The sequence below is a fragment of the Thamnophis sirtalis genome, unplaced genomic scaffold (assembly GCF_051295495.1).
Source record: "Thamnophis sirtalis isolate CommonGarterSnake01/CBP01778 unplaced genomic scaffold, rThaSir2_p1.2 scaffold_14, whole genome shotgun sequence".
NCBI lineage: Eukaryota > Metazoa > Chordata > Lepidosauria > Squamata > Natricidae > Thamnophis > Thamnophis sirtalis.
The window spans coordinates 20073567-20087304 of NW_028261394.1; the positions used below are offsets into that span (position 1 = coordinate 20073567).

The 13738-nt window shown below is 45.3% G+C and overlaps 1 protein-coding gene across 1 annotated transcript in view; it reads left to right on the forward strand.

Moving 5' to 3' along the window:
• The first annotated feature begins 242 nt into the window (after positions 1-242).
• Positions 243-13738, forward strand: part of PKD1 (polycystin 1, transient receptor potential channel interacting) — a 216338-nt gene continuing 202842 nt past the window's right edge. The window contains exon 1 of the mRNA XM_087729000.1: positions 243-547. Within this exon, the coding sequence (XP_087585126.1) occupies positions 243-547 (305 nt within the window). The remainder of the gene's footprint in view (positions 548-13738) is intronic.

Genomic DNA, 13738 nt, shown 5'->3' on the forward strand with positions numbered 1-13738 from the left:
CCGAGCCCGAGGGTGGGCGCTGCCGCCGCTGCCTAGACCGGGCCGGCCGGCCTTCCTTCCGGCCGGGGCTGGGCAGGCGGCTGGTCGGCGGGGCTGCGGGCGGGGCGCGGGCCGTCCGTCCCTCCGCGCGGGGCCGGGGGGCGTGGGCGAGGCGGCGGGGCGGGCGCTGCCTTCGAGCGAGCGAGCGAGCGAGCGGAGGGGCGGCCCGGGCGCAGCGGCCATGCCATGCCCGCGCTGAAGCGATGCCTGCCCGGCGCTGCCTCCGGCCGCCGAGAGCGGAGGGCCGCCGGCGCCGTCACAGCGCTCGCGCCTCGCCCGCCGCCGCTTTTTCCTCGGCGGCCCCGGGCTGGCGGCGCTGGTGCCTGCTGTGCTGCCTGCTGGGCGGCGGGCTGGCCGGGGCGAGCGCCAACCCGCGCGGATGCCAGCAGCCCTGCGGGCCCGAGTGCGCCTGCCGCGCCGTGGGCAGCGCCGCCTGCGCCGTGGACTGCGCCGCCCGCGGCTTGGAGCTGCCGCCGGCACCGGCCTGGCCCGCCGGCACCGTCGCGCTGTGAGTACGGCCGGGGGCTGCAGGTCGGGAGGGGGAGGGGGAGGAGAAGGGGGACTTGGCCTGGCTTCTCCCACCCCCCACGCCGCCTTTGGCACTCTCCGCCACCGGAGCCTCCGGCAGATGCGACAGCTTCGGGGAAGAGTTACTCGCAGGCCTGGCGCATCAGTGGCTTTGCGCGTCAACGGACCTTCCGCCCCCAGGGGCAATCTGTCTTGCTCAAGCCAAGCTGGACAGTCTATGCAACCGCCTTGTACGGGTCCCCGGGGCTGAGAGGGCTTTTGCCAAGGGGGAGCAGGGCCCCCAGTTCCGGGCCTCTTAAAGTTTCCCCGGATTATGGACCTTCCAAGTGAAGCGTCATCCTTGATCTCCAGTTTCTGATTGAGGCAGGAAGATGCTCCTCGGGGCCTCCTGATTGTGGCCCTTGGAGAGCTGGTCCCTGACTTGGAGGCTCTGCTCTGGAACTTTTTGCTTTGAATGGTGGCAGAAGTTTGCACACCCACACACACCCTCACTGGCTCCAGAAGCCCCCCTCCCCCAACGAAGGAGTCTGGATGCTTTGAGGAGGGGTAGCTTGGGAGTTTGCCCATCCAGCCTCTCTCCTAGCCTCCCCCCCAACCCCTGGACTTTCCCCCCCATCTCTTTCCATGAATGCATCTTGGCAGGAAGAAGGCACCCTTGGTTGAACGTGATGTGGCCCCTGAGTTTCCTTGCTGGACCCTGAACCAGTTGGGGAGTTAGGAGAAAACCTTCCCCTTTGCAAAATGGGTGCCCCTGTCATCCCCCCCACCTTTGGGGCTACTCAGCCATAGATCTCCACCTGCTTTGTGGGGTCAGGATCTGTTGGCAAGATGCAGATGGATAAAATGGGGGGAGGGTGAGCAGAGCCTCCTGAGCCCCAGGAAAGCAGAATGGACCGGAGGGAAAAGCTTTGGTTGTGTTGGGCTTCTGGGTTTTTAAAACATTTTATTATTCATCTGGTTGGTACACGCGCAGAGTTTCTTTCATTCCTTAAGTTCAGCTCTATTTTCACTTAATTCCCACATAGCAAGGCGAGTGGTGCCAGGGAGTCTTAACATGGGGTCTGCCTGGGGGCCTCTTCTCAGTAACACCACCTACATTCTTGTAGTTACAATACAGGTAGTTCTCAATGTACAATATTTCACTTAGTGACCATTAAAAGTTACAGTGGCATTGAAAAAAGTGGCTTACGACCTTTTTTCACTCTTAGGACCGTTGCAGTATCTACATAGTCATGTGATCAAAAATTGGACACATATTTACTCATATTTACGACGGTTTCAGTGTCTCAGGATAATGTGATCACTTTTTGTGACTTTCTAGTCGGATGCCAGACTCACTTAACAGCCATGTTAATAACTTAACAATTGCAGAGATTCACTTAACGGTCATAAAATGGGGCAAAATTCATTTAACGGTCATAAAATGGGGCAAAATTCATTTAAATGTTTCACTTAGCAACAAAAAAATTGGGCTCAATTGTGGCCCAATTGAGGACTACCTGTAATTATTTTCTAACTGATTTAGTTTTGTTCCAGCCTCTGGTGTAGGAATGCTTGCACTATATAGGAAGTAGACAGGAATAGAAGGGACCCACTTAATCAGTTTGTGAGAAATTTACAAGAGTTCGTAAATGAGTTTAAAGGGACCCCAGAAAGTTTTGGGCTGTGCTGCTGTTGACTTCCAGGTTTGACATGGAGAGGCACTGCATGGGAGATAGTGCAATTTTTTTATATACAAAAGAACATTTAAGTGGTGTCATTTGAGGAAAGCATGGCTATCATTCTTATCTGCAAAAATCTGAGATACAGAGAATGTTAACATTTTGCTGCTGTTGAAACACTTGTCCAGATTTCTGAAAAAGTGATTTGGCTGAGATTGGCAGTCATTTATTTGCCAGATGAAAAGTACTTCCCATATTTCTGCACAGAGGTGACATCCTCCTAAAGGTAGTCATTGACTTTCAACAGTTCATTTATTGACAGTTCAACGTTACAATTGCACTGAAGATATGTTTCACACTTATGACCGTTGCAGCATTCCCATGACCACGTGATCAAAATTCTAGATGCTTGGCAACTGGTTCATACTTATGACCATTGCAGTGTCTCAAAGTCATGTGGTTCCCTTTTGCGACTTTCTGACAAGCAAAGTCAACCAGGAAGCCAGATTCACTTAACAACAGTGTTACTAACTAAACAACTGCAGTAATTCACTTAACAACTCTGGCAGGGAAGGCCGTAAAATGAACAAATATCTCACGTAACAAATGTTTCACTTAGCAACAGAAATGTTGGGCTCAATTGTGGTTGTAACTCAAGGATAATCTTTCCTAAAGCAGGAGATCTGGTGACAATCTGGTAGGTCTGTAAAAGCTTTGCACTCCTGATGCCCACAGTAGAGGTTGTGCATCATGTAAGGACATGAAGGCAAAATTGGGCATCGCTGAGGGTCTGTGCTGGGGAAGTTAGGCATGTCTGTTACAGAAATAAGAAAGAAAGAGAGAGGGAGAGAGAGAGAGAAAGAAAGAAAAAGAAAGGAAGGAGAGAAAGGAAGGAAGAAAGAAGGAAGGAGAAAGAAAAAGAAAGAGGAAGAGAGAGAGATTTGGGGAAGTATTCATGAGCCTATGAGAAGACAAATGTGAGATTCTGAAGGCTTTGATTGTTGGGTCTGGAAGATACATGCAGTCGTAAACTAGGCCTTGTTGAACATAACAAACACATTATATCATGCTTCCAGACAGAACTAAATGGAAAGTTCATTGGTATATTCAAAGCTGAATTGAATGTTGTTTTGGCAGCAGAAGACGACGTTGTTTTATTCATTTAAATGAATGTCAGCTCTCTTCCCCCCCCCCCATTGCTTTCCTACATTTTCCTCTTCCCTCTGTGATTTTGTTTGTAAGATTAGATTTGGAATGGTGTCCTGAAGATAAAGTACCATAAAATAAAGAAACAAAATTTACACTGAAGTATCTCTCCTTTGGAGAGCTCATGGGGTACAGCGGTAAAGGCACCAGGCTACAAACTAGGAGACCTGTGAATTCTAGTCTCCTCTTGGGCACAAGGCTAGCAAGGGCACCTAGCCATTTTCACTCATCCTTTAGAATGGCAAGCCAGTTCTAATAAAGGTTGCCAAGAAAATGGAAGGGATTTGTCCTGGTGGTCTCTGAGAATTGGATACACCTGAACGGGAAAAAAAATCATCTATTTTTACTGTCATCTACACCAGTGATTTTCAACTTTGGCACCTTGAAGATGTGTGGACTTCAACTCCCAGAATTCCCCAGCCAGCACAGCTGTCCTTCACCACCTCCTCCTCCTCCTCTTCCTCCTCCTCCCTGTAACTCCCCCTCCCTTCTAGCATTGGTGAGGTTAGGGTAAAGAAACGTCTGCAAAAAAGCAAAAAAGCTCTGAGAGCCCCAAGAAGCCCTCATGTCAACCCTGAGCTAGAAATATCCCCCTTTAGTACGGTAGTTTCCTCAGTGGCTGATGGTGACCTTTTCTCCTGCTGCTGCTTGAGGGATCAGCCGTGAACTTTCCAGGAACTGTCTCACCTGCTCACTTCCTCTTTAGCTGTGCTGCGGCTGCTGCTACCTGTCAAAGTGTTGACATCTGGGGTTTTGGATTATTGGGCAGGGGTGTCAGAGGTCAAAAAGGCCAAGACAAGGGCTATGATGGTGCAGTTGAAATTGAATCTACAGGTGCAGAATTATGTAAAAAAGGAACTTTGTGGTTAAATGGAGCAAATAATTCAGTAAGGGAAATCATTAGAAATTTAGGGGCAAAAGGTTTTAGATTGAGGATAGATGGAATACAAATAAGGAGGACTGGAAAAGAGATTTATATATTTAATTGCTAAAATTGTCCATTTATCTTATCCTTGTGTTGGAAGAAAATGTAACATTATGCAGAATGCAGAGAACAAATCAAATTAATTGTTGGGAGAATAACCATGTTGCATGTTAATATCTTGTTATAATTTAAGGAATTTGTTCAAAGAAACATTGTGCTATATCATAAATCAGAATGGCTGGAAAGAAGCAAATTAAACTGATTGATTGAAATAATTGAAACTGACATGAATATTGTGAGAAACAGTCCTGGAAGTGGGTTAGAATGGCAAGTAGAAAAGGACTGTTTTCTACTTTTATGTTCTTTAATTTCTGGAGAGTTTTCCTTTTTTGAAGGACATATTTGTTTTTTATTTATCTCTTTCATTTGGCGTTACAGTGCAGCATTACAATATGTGGCATTGCAATTCTTCCATTTGTAAAACACTTACATGTATATTTTGGTTTTATGTTTTCATATTGTTGATTGATTGTTGGTGAGAAGATGCTCTGAACTTTATGTTTGCTTTTTGATTGTGTCTCTTCAGAGGTGACATTCAGCAGGTTCTGACCAGTTCTGGAGAACCGGTAGCAGAAATTTTGAGAGGTTTGGAGAACTGGCAAATGCCACCTCTGGCTGGCCCTGCCCTCTTTATTCTCTGCCTCCCAAGTCCCAGCTGATCGGGAGGAAATGGGGATTTTGCAGTATCCTTCCCGTCCCACACCCACCAAGCCATGCCATACCCACTAAGCCACACCCACAGAACCAGTAGTAATTTTTTTTGAATCCCACCACTATCTCTCTTGAATAGTATGTAGATGTTATTTATCTCTATAAACCCGGGGTTGTTACCAGTGATGTGTGAAAGAGCTTGGAGAGGTACTTGCTATGCAAGAGCATCTGTGTATATTTTCTGATCAGAACGTAAGGTTGCTATCATCCTTACCCAGGGTTGGTACAAATTTAGTGTGTGTGTGTGTGTGTGTGTGTGTGTGTGTGTGTGTGTGTGAGAGAGAGAGAGAGAGAGAGAGAGAGAGAGAGAGAGAGAGAGAGAGAGAGAGAGAGAGAGAGACGTATGTGTTTGTGATGTATATGTATATATTCTCCAATGCCTGCACCAGTTACTGCAGAGTCATCTGAGAATAAGATTAGATTGAGCCTATTTTTGAGTAAATATGCACTAGTTTTCTCTGTAAGGTACTTACTACAGCCATCAACCTTTTAAAGAAATGCCCCTTTTCTGATAGCAGTCCCCTTCTGTAATTATTACACATTAAAAGTAGTAACTTCTCTGTAAACTCGCTAAGAAATAGTACTGTGCATCCATGTCTGGACCAAGAAGGGTTGTGTTCTGTCTCCAAGACAGAGATTACAAAAGGTGGACTTTTAATTGCATCGTTGTGGTTGCCGTCTTTGGCTTCTGAGCACAGCCTGCACATAGGTGCTTTTTTCAGGAGGCCTGGAAAAATAGTACAACTTATTTCATTATTAATCTTGGCAGATGGCCCTATCTTCTGGACTCTGAAGCTTATTTGTTCTTGGATGGGAGACCATCAGGAAATCTCGGGGTTATAGACTAGACTGGGCAAACAAGAATGTTCTGGAAGAGAACAGCAGCAAACTGGGAATGGAGGTTAAGTCAAAAATCTTGTCTTCTTTGGTTAGAGATTTTGCCTAAACACATATGGATGGTTCTAAGTTTTCTTCTTTGAAATATTGTTTTGGCTAGCCCCCCCCCCCTAATTTCTCCTTATTGGTTCCACAGATTTTCTTTTTTAAATTCCCGTAATAACATCTGGATCAAATGTTGTCTCTCTTCAGTTGCTGTTTCTAAAAATAAAGGAGGCCAAAGGGCAGAATCTAATTCAGGACACGGTGGAAAATTTATACGTGTGTGTGTGTGTGTGTGTGTGTGTGTTTTATATGATTCAGTAATGCTTTTCTTTGGGAACTGCTTAACAATTCCCTTTTTTTTTTTTTGTTGCTATCAAGATTTTCCATGCATTTTTGTTCTCTTCTCAAACTTTGGTGTGTTGGTAGATTAAGACGACAAAGCAGAGGGTGCCTTTTGCATTTTGAGTTTGAAAGCTGCACTGCTTTCTTTGACTTGTATTATAGACAGGTAGTCCTCGACTTACAACAGTTCATTTAGTGACCGTTCAAGTTTACAACGGCACCAAAAAACCTGACTTATGATCGCTTTCCACACTTTCTATCATTGCAACATTCCCATGGTCATGTGATGAAAATTAAAATGCTTGGCAACTGACTCATATTTATGACGGTTGTAGTGTCCCAGGGTCATGTGATTCCCTTTTGCGACCTTCTGACAAGCAAAGTCAAGGGGGAAGCCAGATTCACTTTAACAACTGTCTTACTAACTTAACAACTGCAGGGATTCACTGAACAACTGTGGCATGAAAAGTTGTAAAATGAGGCAAAACTCACATAACAAATTTCTTTTTGGGCAACATAAAATTTAGGCTCAATTGTGGTTGTAAGTTGAGGACTACCTGCATGTATGAATATGCCAGACAAGGCTTAGGAAACGCTTGGGCCCTCTTCTTCCAAGGGACACCCAGCCCAATTTGCTCTGAGCGATGCCCTGCCTGGAAGGAAGCCAATTCAGGACTGTGACTCACCTAGAGACGCAGAATGCAGCCTCCTCGCAAGGTGGGGAAACCTTGCTATGCTTTTACCTCTTATAAAATAGATAGAACTGCTGACAGTGGGGAAGCTTCCCTCGTCTTCTAGGACAGGCGAGCTGAAGCTTATAATTTTAACGAACTGCATCCCTCTTTGGTTTGGCGGCAGCAGCGCCTCAGATAGAAAGTCCTTACAGAGAGTGGTGAGGACAGCGGAGAAGATTATAGAAGCTGGCTTCCCATTATTCAGGATGCTGTTTATAAGCATTATGTACTTAGAGCTCAAAGCATTGTTAGAGACCCCACACTCCAACTTCACCGTATGTTTCTGTTGCTCCTCTTTGGGAGGACGTTTCAAAGTATTTCTAGCAGGACTACCAGATTCTGTAACAGCTTTGTTCCCTAGGCCATCTGCCTGGTAAGATTAGTTTTTCTCGCCATGCACATGTGTACATCTGAACTAGACTGTGTTGTACATGGGTATATATGTAATTTTGTACACTGCTCAAAAAAATAAAAGGAACACAAAAATAAGACATCCTAGATCTGAATGAGTGGAATATTCTTATTAAATACTTTGTTCATTACATAGTTGAATGTGCTGACAACAAAATCACACAAAAATTATCAATGGAAATCAAACGTAGCAACCCATGGAGGTCTGGATTTGGAGTTATACTCAAAAAAAAAATTTTTTTTTTTTTTTACATTCTGATCAAAGATTCTTTTATTACATTTTCATTTTCCTTTATACAATCACTTAAATACTGTGCAGTTAAAAAAAAAAGAAGCAATAAACAACTCATAACACTTCTATCCTACATACACCCTTCCTTCTACCCCTCCAACTTTCATTTCTCCCTTCCAACAATCCCGTCTTCTACTTCCCCTCCCCCTCAGCCATTCCTTTCTCCCCTTCCCACCATCTCACCCTCCTTACATTCCCTTCTCACTCCCTCTTAATTCCCCCCTCTTCTTTCCCTCTACACCTCGCTTCGGTGTATTTCTAGTATTCATTGGTCTATTTGTTTTGTACTAAAACAAAAGAGAAATAAAAGGAAAAGAAAGAAGAAAAGAAAAAATGAAAAAAAAGCAACAGTATCCAAGTGCATTCATTGTTCTGAAAATTGAGTCTATACTTCCACCCTCCCCCCCACCCACCCCCTGAACCCCCCTCCCTGACCCCCTTCCGACTTCCCAGGTCCCATTCCCGGCATCGTTCTTTATCAAGCAAAGTCTGGAGTATATTGAAACCAAATAGATTAGAAGTTACAAAATAATAAAAAATAATAAAAAAATAAAGAACAAAAAAGAAAAGAATAATAAAAAGAAAAAAAAAGGGAGGGGGGGTAACCCCCCCCCCAAGAAAGAGAAGTCAATATACTCTCTAACATTAAACTCAGCTTCTCATTATTTTTAAAATTTTAAACAATGTCTTTACCTGCTTCCGCATATAAATTCTATACCTCCCATCCTGCCTTTACCCGTGTCCGCATATATATTTTATCCTCATCCATTGCTCCTCTCATATTTACTCCACCCTCGTGTAGACTCTCCAGATAATCTTTCTTAACCTTGTATTCAAATAACAATTTATACAAAAATCAGCTTACATTCTGGATCAAGATAATCTAATTGAACTTTCACTACCCTTCCATCTACCCCACGCACCCGACTCCATTCATCCCAAACCACAATCCAAGAAAACTATGATCTCCGCTCTCCTCGCCCCAAAGAATAGATCATGCGCAGTTTAAATTAAGATTCAAACAAGTCTTATATAAGTCCCATATAATATATGTCCAAATTCAGCACCGCTTCTTTCAGTCTCAATATCTCTTCATCGGTATACAGCTTTGTCATTTTATACCAGACAGGAGTCCTGAAATTTTATTCAAATTAAAAATTTAAGAAGTATTTTAAAGGCATAGCTGGATCTTTATTCTTTACTCTTCTGCCCTTCCGGAAAGGGAAAGCAACACCCGCCGCCTTGTAGCCACGTGTCCCGCTGCTTATCTTCTCCTTCTCCTTGTCTTTCTCCAAGTCCGGATGAATCAGGAAGTCCCACCTTCAGGGTTTTGTAGTAAAAATCTCGGGCTTCGCAAACAGAATTGAGACGATATTTTTGGTTCTCAAATGTGACTGTGATACCAGATGGCACTTCCCATTTATATTGTATCTGAGAATCTCTGAGTTTTTCAGTTAAGAAAGTGTAGTCTCTCCTTGCTCTTAATATTTGAGATGGTATTTCTTTAAAAACAATCAAGTCCTGTCCATCGATTCGCAGCCTGTTATTGTAAAACTTCTGTATTATCGCATTTCTGGATTCTCTTGTGGTGAAATATATAATTATGTCCCTCGGAAGCTGTCGTTGTTTTGCTACACACGAGTTCTGGCGATAAATTTTTTGAATCTGCCAATCAAAGTTAAATCCCGGACTTCCCACCGAACGTCTGAAAGCTTCAAAAAAGGTCTGTTTCAAATTCTCCTGTTCCTTTTCACGCAATCCTCTGACTCTTATTGCAAACGCAGTCTTATTGTAATTTATCATAACGAGTTGTTTTTGAGCATTTTCAACTTCCTGTTGTAACGTTTGAATTTTAGATGTCAAATTAGAATTAGTTTTTTCCAAAAGTTCCAATTTGTCCTCCATTTCAGAAACATAGCCTGTCATAACAGTCATAACTCTGATCGTATCTTCCCTTGTTTGAGCAATCTTGGCGTCCAGTTTATCATATAAGTCCGATAAAAGTTGTTTAATTTCCTGTCTGAACTCTTTAAGGGTTTCAAAAAGAAATTCTTGCGTTAAGAGATCTCCAGTGGAGGGCGTGGGAGGCAAGGGCAGCGATTTTGTAACAATTTCTTGAGATGTATTATTAAGGAAACGCTTAGACTGCTTCGATTTGGGAGCCATTATAAAAAACGCACAAACAAACAAAGTCTCTGCTCCCCTCGGTTTTAAATGGGGTACTATTTATAGATTTTTAACAGTTAATAAGGAGAAGTCTTCAGGAGAATAGAGCTGATTGAGTGTGTCATATATCAAATGCAGAAGCTATAAAATCGGCATCTTGTAACGCAGCTGGATAAGAAAGCCTTTTACAAAATTGAAGCTGGTATTTTGAATAGTAATAAGAAAAAAAATTTACAACTTCAAGTTAATATTTGGTTTTGAAGCCATTTCAAAATTTATCTGCCTGCTGTTAATAAAACTCTATTGCCTGAATATGCAGCTTTAGGTGAAGAGGCTGAATTCCCCTTTTATTTTGAAGTTAAGGCTTGGCAAAACTTTCAGTGAGTAAACATTGTAACAAGACCGTTCAGCAGATTCATCACCATTTAACTTCCAGATAAGCAAAGTTAATGAAGGAGTAACATTCTTGTAGAAATAAAGCTAATTAAAAAGCTTCTGCTGGCCTATTGTGAAACCAAAACATGTGATAAGCAATCTCTTTTGTTTTGCATTCTTGTGAATTCTTGTGAGGATTAACAAAAAGTGTTCATTATTACCGGAGAAACCAACCTGCTCGGCGCCATTTTAAAAGCCTCTAAGTAAATAATTTTTCGGAGGAGAAAAAGAAAAGAAGCTAAAATGTTGATAAACAATTATTGTGCACGGAAATGGATTCAGCTCATGATAAGATTAAATCAAACAAAACTTTGAGCAGAGTGGGGGAGTCTTACTTTGTCCTGCACAAGGCAGTTTGAAGTTCCCAGCACGGACAGCCGTTCTGCCTTGGGCTAGCCCCCCTTTCCTTGCAAGCACAAAAGCTGCAAAAATCGAAGAGCATTTGCCAGCAAAACAGTTTCTTCTTTCCCTCTTGCCTGAAGGATAAGAAAACCTGATAAGACGTCAGATGGAAGATCCTCTAAACAGGTACGTAGCCAGGAATTCGGAGGCAGCTGATTTTTTGCTGCCACCACCAGCAAGCTCCTCCTTTTGAGTTATACTCAAAATTAAAGTGGAAAAAAACACTACAGGCTGATCCAACTTTGATGTAATGTCCTTAAAACAAGTCAAAATGAGGCTCAGTAGTGTGTGTGGCCTCCATGTGCTTTTATGAGCTCCCTACAATGCCTGGGCATGCTCCTGATGAGGTGGCAGATGGTCTCCTGAGAGATCTCCTCCCACACCTGAACTAAAGCATTCCCCAACTCCTGGACAGTCTGTGGTACAATGTGGCGTTGGTGAATGGAGCAAGACATGATGTCCCAGATGTGCTCAATTGGATTCAGGTCTGGGGAACGGGCGGGCCAGTCCATAGCATCAATGCCTTCATCTTGCAGAAACTGCTGACACACTCCAGCCACATGAAGTCTAGCATTGTCTTGCATTAGGAGGAACCCAGGGCCAACCGCACCAGCATATAGTCTCACAAGGGGTCTGAGGATCTCATCTCGGTACCTAATGGCAGTCAGGCTACCTCTGACGAGCACATGGAGGGCTGTGCTGCCCCCTAAAGAAATGCCACCCCACACCATTACTGACCCACTGCCAAACCAGTCATGCTGGAGGATGTTGCAGGCAGCAGAACGTTCTCCACGGCGTCTCCAGACCCTGTCACCTCTGTCACATGTGCTCAGTGTGAACCTGCTTTCATCTGTGAAGAGCACAGGGCGCCAGTGGCAAATTTGCCAATCTTGGCGTTCTCTGGCAAATGCCAAACGTCCTACATGGTGTTGGGCTGTAAGCACAACCCCCACCTGTGGACGTCGGGCCCTCATACCACCCTCATAGAGTCTGTTTCTGACCGTTTGAGCAGCCACATGCACATTTGTGGCCCGCTGGAGGTCATTTGCAGGGCTCTGGAAGTGCTCCTCCTGTCCCTCCTTGCACAAAGGCAGAGGTAGCGGTCCTGATGCTGGGTTGTTGCCCTCCTAAGGCCTCCTCCATGTCTCCTGATGTACTGGCCTGTCTCCTGGTAGCGCCTCCATGCTCTGGACACTACACTGACAGACACAGCAAACCTTCTTGCCACAGCTCACATTCATGTGCCATCCTGGATGAGCTGCACTACCTGAGCCACTTGTGTGGGTTGTAGACTCCGTCTCATGCTACCACTAGAGTGAAAGCACCGCCAGCATTCAAAAGTGACCAAACCATCAGCCAGAAAGCATAGGAACTGAGAAGTGGTCTGTGGTCACCACCTGCAGATTCATCCTTTATTGGGGATGTCTTGCTAACTGCCTATGCTTTCCACCTGTTGTCTATTCCATGTGCACAACAGCATGTGGAATTGATTGTCAATCAGTGTTGCTACCTAAGTGGACAGTTTGATTTCACAGAAATGTGATTGACTTGGAGTTACATTGTGTTGTTTAAGTATTCCCTTTATTTTTTTGAGCAGTGTATTTATTTATTTATTTATTTATTTATTTTGTCATGTTTATGTAGTGTATATTGGAGGGGGTGACCTTTTGAGAGCTGTATGCAACAAAACTTCATTTTAGTCATGCCGATTAGTGTACATTCCAAGTGACAATAAACTTATTATTATTCTATTCTAAAAAAGCTGTCCAGTTTCTCCATGCTTTCTCTGGCCCTCGTCTACAAAGGTGCCACGGAACCACAGCCTTGCTGTCCTGAATTGGGGCTTGCCACCACTGTTCCCTCTAAGGTGCGTGGCTGCACGGCCGCGCACGTGGCAAGAAAACACCGCGCAGCCGTTTCTAACTGCATGCAGTGATTTCTGTCACAGGCTCCGGAAGCTGAGGGAAATATCTGCTGCCGCCTCCTCCTCCTCCAACAGCACTGCTGGATTTGCCGCCAATGCTGCAGCCGAGGTGAAGCCTCCAACGCTCCCACATGCGTCCATGGCAGCGGCGGCGGTGCCTCACCCTCTGCTCGGAGCACCTCAGCTGGGCTCTGGGTTACCCCTGCCGCCGCCTCCACCTCCTCCGTGCTTTTGAGAAGCCCTGAGGTCTTTTTTCTTGCTCCTGCCCCCTCCGCCGCCTTCCTACTAGCTCCCGCGGCCAAATGGCTCCTCAAAAGCACGGCGGAGGAGGAAGGGGGAGGGATAACGCGGGGGCCAGCTCAGGTGCTCTGCGTGGAGGTGTTTCTCCCTCCACGCAGAGGACCTGAGCTGGCCCCCGCATTATCCCTCCCTCTTCCTCCTCCGCCGTGCTTTTGAGGAGCCATTTGGCCGCGGGAGCTAGTAAGAAGGTGGTAGAGGGGGCGGGAGCAGGAAAAAAGGCCTCAGGGCTTCTCAAAAGCACGGTGGAGGTGGAGGCGGCGGCAGGGGTAACCCAGAGCTCAGCTGAGGTGCTCCGAGCGGAGGGGGAGGCACCGCCGCCGCTGCCATGGGCGGGGGCGCCTGCGGGAGCTTTGGAGGCTTCACCTCGGCTGCAGCGCTGGGCAGCAAATATGTTGGTGCTGTTGGAGGAGGAGGAGGAAGAGGCGGCAGCAGCTATTCTAGTGGCGGCGGGGGCTCGTTGGCATCTTCAGAGGCAGCCCTGCCCCCTGTGAAAAAAATCGAAGATGGAGCAGATCCACGCAGATAATGTTGCTGCAACATGACTGGAGGAGGAATTCTGGGAGTTGAAGTCCACAAGGCTTAAAGCTGTCAGGTTTGAAGACCCCTGGGTTTTTTTTTCCTAAAGGGTTAGGGGTGCAAGGGTGTTGTAACTTGACAGCTTTAAGACTTGCATGCTTCAATGCCAGAGTTCCTGAGGCAACATGACTGGAGGAGGAATTC